The sequence below is a fragment of the Erythrolamprus reginae genome, chromosome 1 (genome assembly GCF_031021105.1).
Source record: "Erythrolamprus reginae isolate rEryReg1 chromosome 1, rEryReg1.hap1, whole genome shotgun sequence".
NCBI lineage: Eukaryota > Metazoa > Chordata > Lepidosauria > Squamata > Dipsadidae > Erythrolamprus > Erythrolamprus reginae.
In genome coordinates, this window is record NC_091950.1 from 315,472,113 (window position 1) to 315,491,186 (window position 19,074).

Genomic DNA, 19,074 nt, shown 5'->3' on the forward strand with positions numbered 1-19,074 from the left:
GAGAAGACCTTCAGCCAATATTACTTTTGGCTTTTCTCAGAAGGGAAAGATCCATCAATTCTTAAGGTAAAGTCGTAGATCTACTTGTGATTATTTATTTGTTCAAGTGTGCGAATGGATAGAAAGGATACAGAGGAGTGCTGGGGGGGGGGGGCGGTATAGTGTGTGCAATGTTTCAGAAGCGACAGAGTTACTATTGTCTTAGACTAAAAAGAGCAAAACACGTCATAACACTGAATCCTGAGAATGATGCACAAAAGCTTAATTTGTAGTATAATTCTATGGGTTAATAGGATTCAAATTCATTTCAGAGTGCATTTATAACAAAAACATTCAAAATTAACCTAGCAAAAGGAAAGAGTGAAAACAAGATTGGAACGTGGAATGTTAAGAAGGGGAGGAAATTTCCCCCATTTTTGCTTTTCTATCCTGTTTTCCTTAAATCGAGGTGTCACCAGGGATGGGTTGCTACCAGTGCGGTAGGTGACTGTGCACTGGTAGCAGCTGCCAGATGGCACAATTTGCATGTGACTACTCCGGTGCCAGTCCTTTGGGCGCCACCATCCAGCCCCTGGGTGCCAGTCCTTTGGGTGACATCCAGCCCCTGGGTGTCACCCTCTCCCCCCCAAACCTAAAACCCACAATGGAGCTTTTGAAAAGAAAAAAAATGTATGTTTTAATAAGAAACTAATAGCTTAGTAAAGTGGTACCTCTACTTAAGAACTTTTCTAGATAAGAACTGGGTGTTCAAGATTTTTTTGCCTCTTCTTAAGAATCATTTTCTCCTTAAGAACCCGAGCCAGGAAAAATTTCCCAGGAAATTTGAAGCGGCACAAAGGCCCGGCCAGTTTCCTGCCATTCCCCCTGGATTTCTTTCTGTGGTGTAGTATGTGGGAGGCAGCCTCACACCGGGTGTATGGGAGGCACGTGCTCCTCCTCGCCGCCTCAGAATCCTCCCCTTTTTTTAAAGTTTTAAAGTTTTGGATTTTTAAAATTCCCTTCACCTCACCTTCTTCCTTCAGCATCGACTCTCCTCCTCCTCCTCCTCTTCTTCCTCCTCCTCCTACCACCCAAATTCCGAGCTTTTATTTCTTTCCTAATGGGTTTGCACGCATTATTTACTTTTACATTGATTCCTATGGGGAAAATTAATAGTAGTAGTAGTAATAATAATAATAATAATAATAATAATAATAATAATAATAATAATAATATTTTATTAGATTTGTATGCCACCCCTCTCCAAAGACTTGGGCTTCCAGACGGGACTGACTGCTGCCGCGCCTCTACTTACAAACTTTTCTACTTAAGAACCTGGTCAAGGAACAAATTAAGGTCTTAAGTAGAGGTACCACTGTATTTTATTTTCCCCTTTCCGCACACAGATATCGATAATAGTCATTGATTTATTTCCTTCATTTTAACCCCATGTTTTAAATAGCTGTTCCCCTAAACAGTTTGTGTAAGAATGAAACAGTCTAGAGTGTACATGTTCACAGACTAGAGTGTACATGGTGATGGTGAACCTATGACATGCGTGCCACAGGGGCCATACAGTGCCTTCTCTATGCGCACATGATCCATCTCTCCAGTTCAGCTCTGCTGCGCATACATGTGTACTTCCCGCCAACCAGCTGGTTGTGAGGTCTCTACTGTCCATGCGCGGGGTTGATGTCTCACTCAACATGGATCGATGGGGATCCAAGTAATATTTGGGGGGGGGAAGAATGCAGCGAAGGGTAATCATATATTTAAAGTGTCTATCTGATGATTCTGATAAAGTTACTAACTTCTAGAGATTACCTATGAAGGTATTCTCAGTCCAGAATTGCACATTATAGCTCCTCCCACAGTTTGCACAAACAATGTCCTTTTTGGTAGGGCTGAGGTAAGTGAATGTTTTAGGCCTATCAAATTTTAATGCAATGGGGGAATATTTAGATAATGAATTAAAGGGGAGGGATAAAATGGCAGGAGCGAGCACCCAGTGGACTGTATTAAAAAAGGCCATCTTAAAAGCCACTGGACTGTATGTAAGACAAATAACTAAAGGTAAAAGGAAGAAGAAACCGCTATGGTTTAGCAATGATGTAAGGGCTATAGTCAATGAAAAAAAGGCTGCCTATAGGAGGTATAAAGAGTCTGGAAGTATAGCTGATAGGGAGGTGTATAAAATGAGACAGAAGGAGGCGAAACAGATAATATATGCTGCTAAAGCCTCAAAAGAGGAAGAAATTGCCAAATCTGTAAAGAAGGGGGATAAAACCTTCTTCAGATATATTAGTGATAAGAAGAAGAAAAACTGCGGCATCACGAAGCTTAGTACCGGGAATAATACATGCATTAATGGGAATAAGGAGATCGCTGACCATTTCAATAGCTACTTCTGTTCAGTTTTCTCAAAAGACACCTTACAAAATAATACTATAGAGGGATATAGCATTGCTTCCAGCTGTACGGATTCAGCTCCCGTGATCTTAGAAGTCGATGTCTTAGAAGAACTTGAACGATTAAAGATAAATAAGGCAATGGGTCCAGATGGCATCCACCTCAGAGTTCTTAAAGAACTCAGATCTGTCATTGCTACCCCCCTGACTGATTTGTTTAACCAATCCTTGTTAACAGGAGAAGTTCCTGAGGATTGGAGAATGGCCAGTGTTGTGCCTATCCACAAGAAGGGCAGTAGAGAAGAAGCTGGTAACTACAGGCCAGTTAGCTTGACATCAGTTGTAGTTAAAATGATGGAGACTCTACTCAAAAAGAGGATAAATCAGCACCTAAAAAACAATAACTTATTGGACCCAAATCAGCATGGCTTTACTGAAGGCAAATCATGTCAGACTAATCTCATTGATTTCTTTGACTATGTCACAAAGGTGTTGGATGAAGGTGGTGCCGTGGATATTGCCTACCTGGACTTCAGCAAAGCCTTTGATACGGTTCCACATAAAGAGCTGATAGATAAATTAGTGAAGATTGGACTTAATCCTTGGATAGTTCAATGGATTTTCAGCTGGCTGAAGCGTAGACATCAGAGAGTTATTGTTAATGGCGAGTATTCTGAGCAGAGTCAGGTTACAAGCGGTGTGCCACAAGGGTCTGTTCTGGGTCCTATTCTTTTTAATATGTTTGTGAGTGACATAGGGGAAGGTTTGGTAGGGAAGGTTTGCCTATTTGCCGATGACTCTAAAGTGTGCAATAGGGTTGATATTCCTGGAGGCGTCTGTAATATGGTAAATGATTTAGCTGTACTAGATAAATGGTCAAAGCAATGGAAACTGCAGTTTAATGTTTCCAAATGTAAAATAATGCACTTGGGGAAAAGGAATCCTCAATCTGAGTATTGTATTGGCAGTTCTGTGTTAGCAAATACTTCAAAAGAAAAGGATTTAGGGGTAGTGATTTCTGACAGTCTCAAAATGGGTGAACAGTGCAGTCAGGCGGTAGGGAAAGCAAGTAGGATGCTTGGCTGCATAGCTAGAGGTATAACAAGCAGGAAGAGGGAGATTATGATCCCGCTATATAGAATGCTGGTGAGACCACATTTGGAATACTGTGTTCAGTTCTGGAGACCTCACCTGCAAAAAGATATTGACAAAATTGAACGGGTCCAAAGACGGGCTACAAGAATGGTGGAAGGTCTTAAGTATAAAACGTATCAGGAAAGACTTAATGAACTCAATCTGTATAGTCTGGAGGACAGAAGGAAAAGGGGGGACATGATCGAAACATTTAAATATATTAAAGGGTTAAATAAGGTCCAGGAGGGAAGTGTTTTTAATAGGAAAGTGAACACAAGAACAAGGGGACACAATCTGAAGTTAGTTGGGGGTAAGATCAAAAGCAATATGAGAAAATATTATTTTACTGAAAGAGTAGTAGATCCTTGGAACAAACTTCCAGCAGACGTGGTAGATAAATCCACAGTAACTGAATTTAAACATGCCTGGGATAAACATATATCCATCCTAAGATAAAATACAGAAAATAGTATAAGGGCAGACTAGATGGACCATGGTGTCTTTTTCTGCCGTCAGACTTCTGTGTTTCTATGTTTCTATGTTTCTATCTGTCAGATTACAGAAGGCCAATATCTACCTACCTACCTACCTACCTACCTATCTATCTATCTATCATCCAGCCTTTACTGTTTTTACCAATAACTCAAGGCAGTGAACATATTCAATACACCTTTGCCTTCCTATTTTCTCCACAGCAACCCTGTGAGGTGAAATGAGTTGGACCTAGAGAGAGCGAGGGCCTAAAGTCACTCAGCTGGACTGCACAAAAATCAATCCAGGTTTTATAGCTCTGTGTGTAGTTTTAAATCACTTTTGATTGCTAGTGAGTGCTTGGACTAGTCCCTGTGTTTGAAAGTAGATTTAAGAAGATGTAGGATAACCATTTGTCTGAAGTAGTGTAGGGTTTCCTGCCTAAGCAGAGGGTTGAATTAGAAGACCTCCAAGGTACCTTCCAATTCAGTGGTTCTTGTTGTTGTTACTACTACTACTACTACTACTACTACTACTACTACTATTACTACCACTACTACTATTGCCTTCATCCTAGGGCTGAGAGAGTGACTGGCCCAGTGTCACAGAACAGGCATTTTATCTAAGGCAGGATTAGTACTGATTTCCACTGGTTTTTTAAAATCCTGCTGCCTATGACAATAAACTGCCTCTATTTTATACTGTTGCCTTTTTAAACAAACACTAGCCCATCTTTTGTTTCCACCACTATTAATATTACATGATATTAAAAGCATAATCATGAAATGCTATGTTTCTTATTTTATAATCAGATCAATATTACAAAAATTGATAGAGTGGATCCAGAATAAATTGAAGAAACTGAAGACAGAGTCCAAATATTTGGCTTGTTTTTAGAGGTTTTGTGATTAGGATGTAGATTTTTAGTTGAATTTAGAACTCAGTATTTACTCTTGAGCATGAAAATGACACCATTATTCCATTTCTAGCCACTAATGGGAATCTAATTGATGTGTACAACAGAATTAACAGCAGAAGAAAGTGACTATTACCTGAGTAATTATAGTTCATACAATATATATACCTCATGGTGACATTTGAAAAGCTTAGGACACTCTAGAAGAGACAGTGAGTCCACATCGGACAATGGAAACCCTGCGTACACGATTCAGTTCTTGGACACCAATTGAAAACAAATCACTTAACAATCAGGTGGGTTAGTGTTAAATTAACACGTAGCACTTAAATGGCTAAACTTTTGTTTTCCAATTTAATATTTCCAAATAGCTTGCTTGTCCATCAACAGCAGGCTGGTTTTGTAGTTTGTTTAAATGTTTTCAGAAAAAAGTACTCTATATGCCAGTTTGTTGCAGCAGGAATATGCATACCATGGATCTCTGGTACTTAGTTCTGCCTATAACTGAAGATTATCATAATAAGTCTTCACAAAAACTGACTGTGTTCTGCTTCTCATCTTCTGAGAATATGTTTGTTATTTTAGCACTTGTTAACCTAGGGGCTACTTGCAGCAAAAATGTGCTGCTGTAGACAAATATTATTTTAATGCACATTTGACCCTTGGTTTCTATAGTCTTACATAAATCTGGAATAAATACAGTTGCTTAGTACAACTCTTGTTCCTTTTTTCTTTTCTTTTGTGGACGGCTAATATTAAAAAAAATTCTTTTAAATCAATCTCATGTCCAAAATGTTTCTCTCACCACAATCAATCGACGCAACATTTTTTAAAAAAATTGATTGTCTTTAAAATTAAAACAAAAAAAGAAAAAAGGAATAAAACACAAAATACATTATAAAAATACGGTAATACTTGAAAATCCGTGAAAAGTATATTAGATGCATAAACATATACACATGCATAATGTTTACATTATGTAAAATAGTGGTGGGATTCAGCCAGTTGGCTCCGTTTCGGGTGAATCGATTGTTAAATTACCACTCTGCGCTATTTAAGTGCATCCTGGGTGCTGAACTGTACACATGATGTAAAAACAGCATAGCAGAAAGTAAATGAATATTCTGTGACTGACCCCTGTTTTGTGAGGTTGGTCATGATTTATTTTGAACATTTCACAGGGTTCCCATAAAGATGTTTTTGTTCCTCATCCAGGTTTTAGGAAATACAGTGGTCCCTTGACTTTCACGGGGGATAGGTTCCAAGACCGCCCACGAAAGTCAAATTTCCGCAAAGTAGAGATGCTTCCTTCCTTCCTTCCCTCCTTCCTTCCCCTTCCTCCTCCATTCCTGGTTTTACTTACCCCCAGAACCTGTAGGGGCAACGGGGTGGCAAGCTGGGGGCTTTGCTGCGCTCGCTGTGGCGGTGGCGGGTGGCAGTAAGGCAGCGTACCATCGCTCCAAGAATTAAAGGGGAGAGATCGGGAGGCTGGGGCGGAAGTGGAGCTTTTATTTAAAGAAGCAGGATGGCTGGGGTGGGGGGGGGAGGAGAGTTAAAACGCACAGTATTGTATATCGGGCAGCCCTGGAAAACCCTTGGTGTGCAAAAAAACCATGGAGTAATTTTTTAATAATATTTTTTGAAAACCCGGGGTACAGACTTTCCGTGAACGTCGGACCCGCGAAAGTCAAAGGACCACTCTAATCCTGCCAGTCAGAAATCCATCTAAAGTTCAGGATTTTGTTCAAAAGCTTGATTTTGAAGCATATATGAGGCTCTGTGGTTCTTCAGATATAATAGCTAAAATAATTAGCCATGTCAAACTCATCCAATGTTGAGAGTTGTTGAGAATGTCAACAATTTAGCAATGTCTAAGGACTCCAAATTGTTACCCAAGTTGGATCTTATAATGAGGTTATAAAATGGCCCTAGTGTGAAAGATTAGCAGTGCTGTATATAGAATGGTCTTATCTTGTATGTTATTGAACTGTCTTTTTTATTTAAAAACAAACAAACATGTGGCTTTATTTAGCTTTATCAGGAAAGAATCAGACTTGTAAGCCACTGGTTTGACTTGTGGACAGACAAACAACGCAAGCAATTTCTCTTCCTGATATTGAACCAGTGCAGTAAATCACAGCTGAAGTAAGTGAGCCACCTGTTTTAGTACTATGCTTTGTGAAAATGAAAAAGTAGATTATGTAAGGGCACCTCCTATAATATAAATTACAGTATTTACTGCACCATTGTTTGCCTTTTCTGGAGTCTAATCCTATAATTAGCTGGAACTCATTCAGATTTCCCGAACAAAGATCTAGAAGTACTAATTCCTGTAAAATGTGGATGTACAAATTTGATGGCATATTTCCAACCTTTGGGATCTAGATTTCCAAAGCTGACTTGTGCTAAAGCAGAAATTACTATATATACTGTAAAATTATTTTAAATTAATTTAACATTGTGAATATGGTTATTTCCTAGGCATTTAATAATTCTGCTTGTTCAGTTAACAGTTGTGATTTGGCTACAAATTTTGGTGGGTCTTTGGGGTGGTTGTAGGTCTAGCAACTGTACATATGTGCTATAAAATAGATACATAAAAGCCAATAACATTAATTGCATTGATTATAATTGATTACAATTCTGCATTGATGACAAGGTAAAGTCTATAAATGTACAGTATTTTAAGAGTAAAATACATTTTGTCCCATGCACAGCCTTATTTTCCAAGAAATTGGAGGAAGGTGGGCCAGAATGGGAAAAGTAAATCAGATGGAGATCTGCCTCTGGTACCTAAGATCTTGGCCTCCTTATTTAGGCTAGCCTCTTCTAGATTTGAACCTGTCTGCTATCTTCCTATAAAACTGGAGATTATAATCATGTGTCAATTCACAAACACTAACAAAGAATATTGGTGTTGCTCTGCCTTAGGAGGTACTGCCACAAGTAAATAAAAGTTGAGAAGTTGAATAGATGGAGAGGAAGCATGGGGAGCAGGGAATAATGGCTTACTCAGTAAATGTTTAGAACAAAAAACATCATGTTGCTTTGTATTTAACATAGAATAGAATAGAATGGAATGGAATGGAATGGAACGGAACGGAATAGAATTCTTTATTGGCCCCAAGTGTGATTGGATACACAAGGAATTTGTCTTGGTGCATATGCTCTCAGTGTACATAAAAGAAAATATATATTCATCAGGAATCATAAGATACAACACTTAATGATAGTCACAGGATATAAATAAGCAATCAAATCACATTAGGAAACAGTCAATATAAATTGTAAGGATCCAAACAACAAAGTTACAGTCATGCAGTCATAAGTAGGAGGAGATGGGTGATAGGAACGATGGGAAGATTAATAGTAATAGAGGTTTAATAAATAGTTTGACAGTGTTGAGGGAATTATTTATTTAGCAGAGTGATGGCATTCAGGGGAAAACTCTCTTTTTGTCTAGTTGTTCTGGTGTGCAGGGCTCTATAGCTCATTTTGAGGGTAGGCTATGGTTCAGTTTTGTACAATCCTCTTCTCCTGGCAATAAATGTGGAGTATTTCCCTCGATCCTATAATTCATTTCCTTTTTGTTATTGTTGTGTTTTCCTTCCTTGTCACATAGGTGTGCTGAAAAATGGCTTGTAGAAAATACCCCACTGACCCACGTAGATTTCACCACTCTGCTGCCACGTTTCATATCTCTATATGTATTCTCCTTTCTCAGTCCGAGGGATCTTTGTGCTGCAGCCCAAATCAATTGGCACTGGAAATTTTTAACTGAACAGGTAGTATCACAGTATGCCTTGTTCTCAGGTGAGCCAATGCTACATGCTAGAGTTGTAGAACCGTGGTCCTTTAAGTGAAGTTCAACTCCCAGCTGTTCCAGATTATGTGACCCATGGTGAGAAACTGGGAACTGCAGTTCAGCAACATTTAAAAATCATAGGCTATTACCCCTTTGAATAAGCCCCACCAAGTCCAAAATTGAGAGTGAGGGTTACAGACTATACTTTGTAGTCATCCCAACTAAACATCAAGTTCTTAGGCTCGTTGATTTGAAATGGCGTGAACATTTGTAACATTCCCTTGTGACGTTTCCCATTTGTGTTACTCGTCTCTTAATTATGGCCATTTATTTTCTAATCTTGAATCCTTAGATAAAGTGGGTATCTTTCTTATTTCATATGGAAGGAAAATAGTCCTGTTGTCAATTATTAAAATTAATTAGCTTTAAAGTGGGAAAGTACTAATTTTAAGAGAAAGAGTGGCATAATCTGGTGGCTGTCAAAAAAGGAATCAGCCTAGACTCTATGTAGTCACAAAGGGACTAATCCAACCCTTCTTGTATTCAGTTGTCCCTTATTTACTGCTAAAATGTTGCTAACCATCAATTTAGTAGATTGCTGTGCAGAGACATGAATAAATAAATTGAATTAATTAAAACTTCACATCCATACCCTGATATCAATACAATAATTGGCAATAGTTAATTCTACATTCAAGTGGGATCTATCAGATCCATTCACCGATTAATATATGTACGGGATAACAGAATTTACATGTAGCCTTGCTTCTATGTTTGTTTATTTATTTTTGTACTCTTTATCAATTTTACTTATTGTTTTTCTATAGCTCTTCTTTTTCATATTTTATTTGGGTATGATCATAATTATTCAAATACACCAGTCCAATTAAAATTAAACCAAATGATGGTTCTCCTCAGTAAAGGATTGCAAAAATTTTTACTACCACACTGTGGGCGTGGCTTATTTTGTGGGTGTGGCTTGCTGGCCATGTGACCAGGTGGGTGTGGGTTTGAATTAGGTTTAGGGTGCCTGGCTTTTCCTTACCTCAAAGAGATACAATTTCCCTCTCTATTTACTATTACTGAACATCCAAAATATACTATTTAATGCTATGTATATATGCCATAAATGTACATACATATTACACACAGGAATACAAAAATATACGTTTCATATCTCTATATGTATTCTCCTTTCTCAGTCCGAGGGATCTTTGTGCTGCAGCCCAAATCAATTGGCACTGGAAATTTTTAACTGAACAGGTAGTATCACAGTATGCCTTGTTCTCAGGTGAGGGAAGTGTTTTTAATAGGAAAGTGAACACAAGAACAAGGGGACACAATCTGAAGTTAGTTGGGGGAAAGATCAAAAGCAACATGAGAAAATATTATTTTACTGAAAGAGTAGTAGATCCTTGGAACAAACTTCCAGCAGATGTGGTAGATAAATCCACAGTAACTGAATTTAAACATGCCTGGGATAAACATATATCCATCCTAAGATAAAATACAGAAAATAGTATAAGGGCAGACTAGATGGACCATGAGGTCTTTTTCTGCCGTCAGACTTCTATGTTTCTATGTTTCTATCTGCTATATAAACTATATGTGTATCTACACACACACACACACACACACACAGAGCTCTTCTAAAATGATACACATTCAACCTCATTTACTGCGATAGGAAAAACATACCCAGAAGGGGAAAAAAGGCGAAAAAAATAAAAAAAAATTCTACCAGTTCTGCACAACTGACCATACCCATAAGAGCCCGTCATTGAGTCTCCTGAGTTAAAATCCAAATAATTATCTTTAAGCCTTTTTTAAATAAAAGAGGTTGCTTGTCCCTTCCAAATCAAGAAAAAGGGAGAAGCTGGTATTTGTGTACATCATTCCTATAGAGCTGCTTCTCCTACACATCTGATGTTATCAACAATGAAGTCATACTTTACTTGATTGGATAAATTTTCATAACAACTTATCTTTCAAAATAAATGTTTTCACTTCCTTAAGGACTGTCTGTGGATGCCAAAATGCCTTAAATTAGGATGGTTTCTTCCATATGTTCCTGAAAAGAATGAATATGGTGCTTGGAAGCGATACTATATTGCCTGTGCAACCAGGCTGGACCATCTAACTCCTAGGAGAACTGCATACCACAGCACCATCAGTGATCTCGAAACAAAAATTGAAGAGCAAGAAGAAAGATGGCAAGCAAAATGTCTTCAGAAATTTATTCGAGGAGGACTGGCAGTGCACAAAAGTCAGTTTTGGTTCAGTTATTAGTAAGGGAGGATCCCATATTTTGTTGGTAGCAGCTGGGAATAATTAAGAATACTGTATATGAGATGCATGGGAATGCCTAGCAAGCCTCAAGGACTAAATTCCGAAATAAATAGCTTTTTAAATAATTGCATTAAACAGGAAAATAGAAAAAGTTTGACTGAGTTTGACCTCTTTTCACAAGTGCAGCGAAGTGATAAAAATAATAGGGCATTGTCTTCTCTTTGAAGTATGTGTATGCCTTCTTAAATTAAAGTAATTATTTTCCACGGGGCTTAAATGTAAAATAATCTAATGAATGATTCCTATACATCATATTGAATGTTTGCAGAAGTGGAATACAGTTTATAGAATGTCGTTCTTTTTGTTCTGTCCCTTGCTACTGCTATGAATTTGGTTTTTTCTAATTTTTTTAGAATTTATTTTAATAATAAAAGACAAAACAAAACAGAAATAAACATACAAACATACTTACACACATAAAACAAGCATAAAGTGAATCAGTTTACTATATTACAATTCTGTTTTCAAGGATTCTTTCTTATTCTTAAATGTTAATTTGGTTCTTTTTTCTTTTCTATCCAACTATATATTTTTCCCCAAACTGTGTAATAGTCTTTATTTTGTTTATTCTGTAATTCATATGTTAATTTGCTTAATTTGGCACAATCTAGCATTTTCCTAATCACCATTTCTTCATTTGGTATATTTTCCTTTTTCCAGCTTTGTGCAAACACCAACCTTGCTGATGTTAATATATGCGTTACCAAATAGTAATCTTCCTTTCTATGCTGTCCTCTAATTATTTCCAAAAGATACGTTTCAGGTTTCATTTCCAATTGATAATTTAACATTTCTTTGATCCTCTGCTTGTGCCAGTTTGCTTTGGATACCAGTAGCTTTCCCCTTTAGCTTATTTTATTTTATTTTTCACATTTCTAAACTGTCCATCTCCCACAAAGAGGGTAGCTGCAGTCTCAACACCTACAGTGTTTTCCTGAAAATAAGACTGAGCCTTACATTAATTTTCACCTCAAAAGACATAATAAGGCCATTTTCAGGTGATGTCTTATTTTATTTATTAATTATTTATTTTATTTATTTATTAGATTTGTATGCCGCCCCTCTCCGTAGACTCGGGGCGGCTAACAACATTAATAAACAGCATGTAACAAATCTAATGTTTAAAATAATTAAAAAACCCTTATTAAAACCAAACATACACACAAACATACCATGCATAAAGCCTAGGGGGAAAAGAGTAGTTCAATTCCCCCATGCCAGGATGACAGAGGTGGGTTTTGAGGAGCTTAGGAAAGGCAAGGAGGGTGGGGGCAATTCTGATCTCCGGGAGTAGCTGGTTCCAGAGGGTCGGGGCCGCCACAGAGAAGGCTTTTCTCCTGGCTCCCGCCAGACGACATTGTTTAGTTGACGGGACCCGAAGAAGACTGACTCTGTGGGACCTAACCGGTCGTGCGGCAGAAGGCGGTCCTGGATGTATTCTGGTCCGATGCCATGAAGGGCTTTATAGGTCAATTTTGGGGAAAATATGGTATTAAATGCCCTGTCTGGCTGACAATCTTAACTGGGGCTTTTCTGAGGTAGGGCTTATATTATGAGCATCCTGAAAAATCATGCTAGGACTTATTTTCTGGTTGGATCTTGTTTTCAGGAAAGCACAGTAGTAGTTTTCCTTTTTTTAAACTAACCAGGCCAGAAATTAGTGGTCCAAATACTTTATTTGTACCCCTCGTAGCATGTTCCCATTACAGGCATTGTGATTAAAAAAAAAATAGGGATACAAAATTGAACAAGTCATGTCAATCTTCTATTATGACAAATATGATGAATGGTTTGTCTTTTTTAGTAGAACAATTTGCATTTTTTTGGTGTTATATTGTGTAAAAAGATCCAAATGTGAGTCTAGTTGTGGATGGCTCGTTGATTTATACAAACATTCTCTTTGGATTAGGACTCTTGTACAGCTTATTAAAAACTAGCACTGACTGTACATTAAAATAGATTTTTAAATTAATAGTATAACCTGACAGTGAAAAGGGGAGCATAAATAATCACTTTTTGAAACTGAAATACAATATAATTGAATGGGAATTTATTTTTCAGGGGAATTATTCAAAGCTCGTCCACCTTGGATAAGTGGAACCCGTAGCTCAGGATTTTACAAATCTGGATATCAACCTCATTTGTCCCAATCTGTCTATGACCAGGCAAAATTATCAGCTGAATTATTAACGAAGGTATTGTTTTTTCTCCTTCCCAAATGTTTACATTTTTATGTCTTTACATACAGAGCTTCACTTAAGACTTGTCTCCATCCACAAAATATTTTTGAGTTGCATTGCTTAGAGCTTAAGCATGTGTTAAGGAGAGCAGTATAGGCATCTGAGTAAGTGAGATTTAGGGGCCTGAGATCTGCTAAGCATGCAACATTTACACTAGGGTCCCCATTGCCTATCCCTGATTTTATTAATTCCATCTTGCTGTTCCTGGGTTTCCACAAGTCTCCTCTAACTGAAAAATGATGGTAGGAAAACCACTTTCTTCAGCTACTCCTTTAAATGGCTATGCAGGTTAACGTAGATGAGTGTTGCTCTACCTTGGCAATTTTAAAATGTGTGGACTTCAACTCTCTGCATTCCCATCCCAACGGTGAGAAACTCTGGCCTACATAAATAATCTGAGAACTAGCAAAGATGGTGTAGGGTAGTGGCATCTTGTCTAGTACTCCCCAATGGCGGCAGCGGAAGCTATCTGTGCTTGTATCAAGTACAGATAGTGTCTGTATTGTCTAGGGTCTTCTTTCCTTCTTAGAAAAAAATTGTATTCAAGGAGCAGCATTTTCTGTAATTTGACAGTCCTTTCTGAATTTTAGCAGGCGCTGCTAAAGTTCTCAAAATGAAGTATGATCTTCTCCATTTTAGTCTTGTTGCAGATCTAGTTGGTTAAACAGCAGCAAATTGATTTTTCTGAAGCCGCTCAAATGGCTTCAATAATTCAATCTGAATCTTTGTAGTAGAAGACTGAAATGTTTAGCCAACAAGAGAGGAATTAAATGTCAATGGTCTGAGGATCTGTATTAATCAAAAATATTACCCTTTTCTTTTGTTCTGAGCAAATTAACATGCTCCCAACCTGTACATCCCCGGAGTTCAATTCATTAAAAATAAAATGCAAGAAGATCCATTGCAATTTAAATGTAAAATGGAATGTCAATACGATAATGACAATATATTATTTTTCCTCCTCCCAGTTGTTTCTGTATAACAGCCTTTGGGATTAAGACCTGTCAATGCCTCCCAATCACAGAACAAATCTTGACTGTGAAGGCCTAGGCTAGGGGTGGTCAACCTTAAACACTCAAACAGCCATTTGGACCCATTTTCCAGAGAAAAGAAAACACCGGGAGCCACAAAATACTTTTGACATCTAAAATGAAGATAACTCTGCCTATATTTGTGGTTTTTTGCTTTTATGCTAAGTATTTTTTAAAAATACTATAGTGTGTTGCATTTATGAATTCAATGACCACCTAGAGAGAAAACACATTATTATTTCTGCATGCAGCAAAAACATTTTGAACTCCAAAAAAAAATTGATTGAAAAGCTCAATAAATCATATGCTGGTAGAAGTTGCACATTGGTGGTTGTTTGTAATGCATATTTTGAGTGACGGAGTTGCAGCAGAGGGATGAAAGAGATACATGCGGCTACAGAGCTGTGGATTGCAGACCCTTGGCCTAGGTCAAGATACAAACTATGCAGCAACTTATTTTCTTTTCTTTTTCAAGAATTCTAGATTCTAGTTGCTTGTAGATTTTTTCCTTTTTTGGAGGAGGCTGCTGACAAAATGAAAGGGAAAAAATATACAGGGGAGAAACCTTCCCTGAAGACCTGAGTTTGGAGGCCAGAGCTTGGCAGATGTCCTTCTTTCCTACTTTGCATCTATGAATGGTGTCATCTTTACTCCTCATCCTTCAGCAGGCTAACTATACCTCCTGCAGAAATTTAGCACTTCAGTATCTTGCCTTTTCTACATCAGTGTTTCCCAGTTTAGCCATTTTTAGGGGTATGGATGTCCACATACTCCAAAACAGGTTTGGAAGCACTGTTCTAGAGCAAGGGTGTCCAACTGATGGCCTGCGAGTTGGATGCATCATGTGCAGGCCATGCCCACCCCAGCTCCGTGAAAGGGGAAAAAAGTCACATCCTGTGACAGCGATGTGACGCCGCAAGTTTGACACTCGTGTACCAAAGTATACACCTATCATCCTTGGAGTTGTGGTTCCTCTTAGACAGGAGTGGGTTCCTCCCAGATCAGATCAGTTTGCCAGGATAGGATAGGATAGGATAGGATAGGATTGGATAGAACAGAACAGAACAGAACAGAACAGAATAGAATAGAACAGAACACAACAGAATAGAATAGAATAAAATTCTTTATTGGCCAAGTGTGATTGGACACACAAGGAATTTGTCTTGGTGCATATGCTCTCAGTGTACTTAAAAGAAAATATAGATTTGTCAAGAAACGTGGTACAACACTTAATGATTGTCATAGGGGTCAAATAAGCAATGAAGAAACAATCAATATTAATAAAAATCTTAGGATACAAGCAACAAGTTACAGTCATACAGTCCTAAGTAGGAGGAAAAAGATGATAGGAATAATGAGAAAAACTAGTAGAAATAGAAGTGCAGACTTAGTAAAAAGTTTGACAGTGTTAGATTTAGATTTAGATTTATTGGATTTATATGCCGCCCCTCTCCGCAGACTCGGGGCGGCTCACAACAATGGCAAAAACAGTACATAGTGACAAATCTAATATTTCTTTGAGGGAATTATTTATTAAATCGGTAGCAACCGACTGGTGACATCACAATGATGTCACCAAACCAGATCAGTCGGTGGTGGTATGTGAGCGCTGCCATCTTTCTTTTTAATTTTTTTAAAAATCTTCTGCATATGCAGAGAAGCCAAGTTTCTAGCACTGTGCATTTTGTTTTCAGTGGTTATTCTTAATTTTAATTTTGGGGTTTTTCTGCACTGTGCATGAACATGTGTGCAAAGTGTGCATGCGGCCAGGCGGTGCGGCCACGTGGTGCTGGAGGAAGCAAAACAGCAACGAGATAAGTTTGTTTGTTTGTTTGTTTGTTTATTTATTTAGTTAGTTCGTTAGTTCGTTAGTCAAATACATAATGTAGGATTCAGAGGATATAATCATAGTAGAATGTAGTAATAGAAGAATAAAGATAAAACATTAGGAATAAAACGGAAGGAATAATAATTGGTAATAATAGGATTCATAAACATAAACATAGACGTAAGAGGGATATTAGGACAGGGGACGGAAGGCACACTGGTGCACTTATGCACGCCCCTTAAGTTGGAACACACTCCTGCTTTTAGATATGCAATGTAATCTCTCTCTCTCTCTCTAAATACTTTTATTGAAAATGTACTTTCCACTTTTGAAAACAGATATATCAACAGAATAAATCTGCATCAGGATTCAGACTAGAAGCTGAGAAGCCGCTAATCTTGTCATCTGGAGAATCTCTGCCAGAAAGGTAAATGCCTTTTCAAATTAAGGTCGCTTCTGCATATGGAATGAAACAAAGGTTTCTATCAGGGTTCAGAGCTAGAGATAGAAGGGAATCTTGTCCTATCTTGTTCACCATTGAAAAATAAAGAAAAAATTCCCCCTGCCTTGGGGCCAAAGCAGAGTTCCCTTGCAACACGTGAGTTTGACAATACAGTAGAGCTATATATAGGTTGTAGCAGTGTTTCCCTGACATCTGCTTGGCTGCTGTATTCCTTAAAAGCTGTAAACTTTGAAGATATCTGTATATAGTTGTGCCCTCCCTAAGGGAAAGGAGGAAAAACATGTTTCCTCCCTTTGTCCTCTCCCCTTCCCTCTGTTCCTTGTCTTTCCTTCCTCTGGCGGCATCCAAGTTTTGTGTTGCAAATTATGTATAGGATACAATGTCCAGTCTAAGAGAGAAAAATTGCTTGCTTTGGGTTCTAATTGATTAATTGCCTTATGATGGGGTCATGGTAGGACCTCTGTTCACTGTGCCACAGCTAATCTGTTCTGGCATAAATAGCCAAGAAATATCTCTGGGATATCTTTTGTCCATGGGTGCCGCTGTGGCAGTTTTTCTCAATTATTTTCTGTTACAACCCTCCTTCTCCCCAGGAAAAGATAAACATTTTGCATACACACCAAACTCTTCGCTGGGATGATTGTTTGTAATATTTGGCACATTTTTGCTGCAAAAACTTATCATGATTCGGGTGTAATGTGTTTAAGTGAGACCTTGATTTATTTGGCTTCATGCTGAACGCTGCCAACATTTTTAGACTCAGTAAACATACCAGTCTTTCCTCGTCTCCCACCATAGTCACAGTGAAGCCAAGCGCTACATACGCTTCATCATATTTCCTTGTCTTAGTATATAGAATAGAATTCTTTATTGGCCAAGTGTGGATTCTTTATTGGCCAAGGAATTTGTCTTGGTGCATAAGGTCTCAGTGTACATAAAAGAAAAAGATACATTTGTCAAGAATCACGTGGTACAACACTTAATGATTATCATAGGTGTCAACTAAGCACATTTATTTATTTATTTATTTATTTAATTAGTTAGATTTGTATGCCGCCCCTCTCCGCAGACTCGTTTGTCTCATTATCTCCATCTCCACTGCCCCGGGTCCTCGGAGAGGGACGGAATACAAATCCAATAAATAAATAAATCTCTCTCTCCTCCTTTCTTTTCATCCCTGTTAAATATTTTTCCATGGTGTCCCCCTACTCCCTGCGGCAAAAAAAGCACATATTTTCGGGTCACGCAACCTCCCCCTGACATGGCTCTGTGCCTCCCCCGGGGGGGTCTCGCCCCTCTATTTGAGAAGCACTGTGCTATGGAGATTTATATGCAGCAGGCTGGGGGATTCTGTGAGTTGCAGGTAACACATCTTAAAGTTGCCAAGACTGAGAAAATTAGCATACAAACATTTGCCTTTGAATTTCTGCTTCCAGTTGGTGACCAAGAGAAAATAGTGTGGTATGACTTTCTGAACCCTATTTTTGAGATTCAGCAAAGGAAGAACTGGTAACAGTACATGGCGTAGTATCTCGTCTGTTTCTGTCTGCTAGTGGAACAGAAAGACTTGAAGTTTCCTGAACAAATACGTTGCCTTCACACAATTGTGAAGGGTTGGGGGAGATGACATCAGGGGAAATCCTGTTGCAGGAGAGGAAATCTGCTAGTGTAATATTAAAGGGAGACTTCAATCTGGATGTAGCCCCAGGATGACCTTTGGAAGCTGAGTGCTCAACTTTTTTCACTTATAATTAAAAAGAAAGGCAGCCTCTGAAATATTAGGGGAGTGGCTTTGGAATCTTTGGCAAATTTGCTGCTAAACAAGTATAACTTTCCAACTAAAGCATTAGAAATTCAGGGAGGATCCATAATATCACCAGAAAATAATGAGATCCTTCAGCTAGCAAGATGACTTCTCTGTGGTAATTTTAGCCAATGACCGTTTTGAAAAGTTAAGTGTGAAATAAGATTGATCAACGTTCATTCATTCATTGGTTCATTTTCTAGTTGTGCCCATCTCAAACCAACTTCTAAGTAGAACTCCATTTGTGTGACATTTGATCATCATAATCGTAAATCTTCATTATGTAATATTAACTTTGTATTTGTACAGAAGGAATATTACTTGTAGCAGTTCGTGCCCCAACTTGTCTCACAGGTTTTGTCAGCCGGTTTCCCAAGGATACCCCAATGGGATGCATTCGCTCCATCCACACCTGGTCTTGATATCTTCCCACATTCCTGCATATGAGGTAAAACTTGATGGAATCTGTCGTTCCTCTCCATGGGACTGAACGAAATACCTTCTTCCCTTTTGTACATATAAGGAGAAGCGATGAATCCAATATATCGAACCAGTATAATTCTGGTTCGATATATTTATACAAATAATTCCCTCAACACTGTCAAAATATTTAGTAAGTCTGCACTACTATTACTACTAGTTTTTT

At 38.2% G+C, this 19,074-nt stretch overlaps 1 protein-coding gene across 6 annotated transcripts in view; it reads left to right on the forward strand.

The window, feature by feature from the left end:
• Positions 1-19,074, forward strand: part of ECT2L (epithelial cell transforming 2 like) — a 72,544-nt gene continuing 53,470 nt past the window's right edge. For 2 of the 6 annotated variants that reach the window (XM_070733613.1, XM_070733614.1), the window contains exons 1-5: positions 9,726-9,976; positions 10,730-10,979; positions 13,124-13,257; positions 16,500-16,588; positions 18,738-18,876. In XM_070733613.1, coding sequence (XP_070589714.1) covers positions 9,821-9,976; positions 10,730-10,979; positions 13,124-13,257; positions 16,500-16,588; positions 18,738-18,876 — 768 coding nt within the window. In that variant the 5' untranslated portion in view covers positions 9,726-9,820. Of the gene's footprint in view, positions 67-5,015; positions 5,205-6,940; positions 7,054-8,530; positions 8,694-9,725; positions 10,005-10,643; positions 10,980-13,123; positions 13,258-16,499; positions 16,589-18,737; positions 18,877-19,074 lie in introns of those variants that run through there. The other 4 variants (XM_070733611.1, XM_070733612.1, XM_070733615.1 and 1 more) reach the window with 4 other exon arrangements.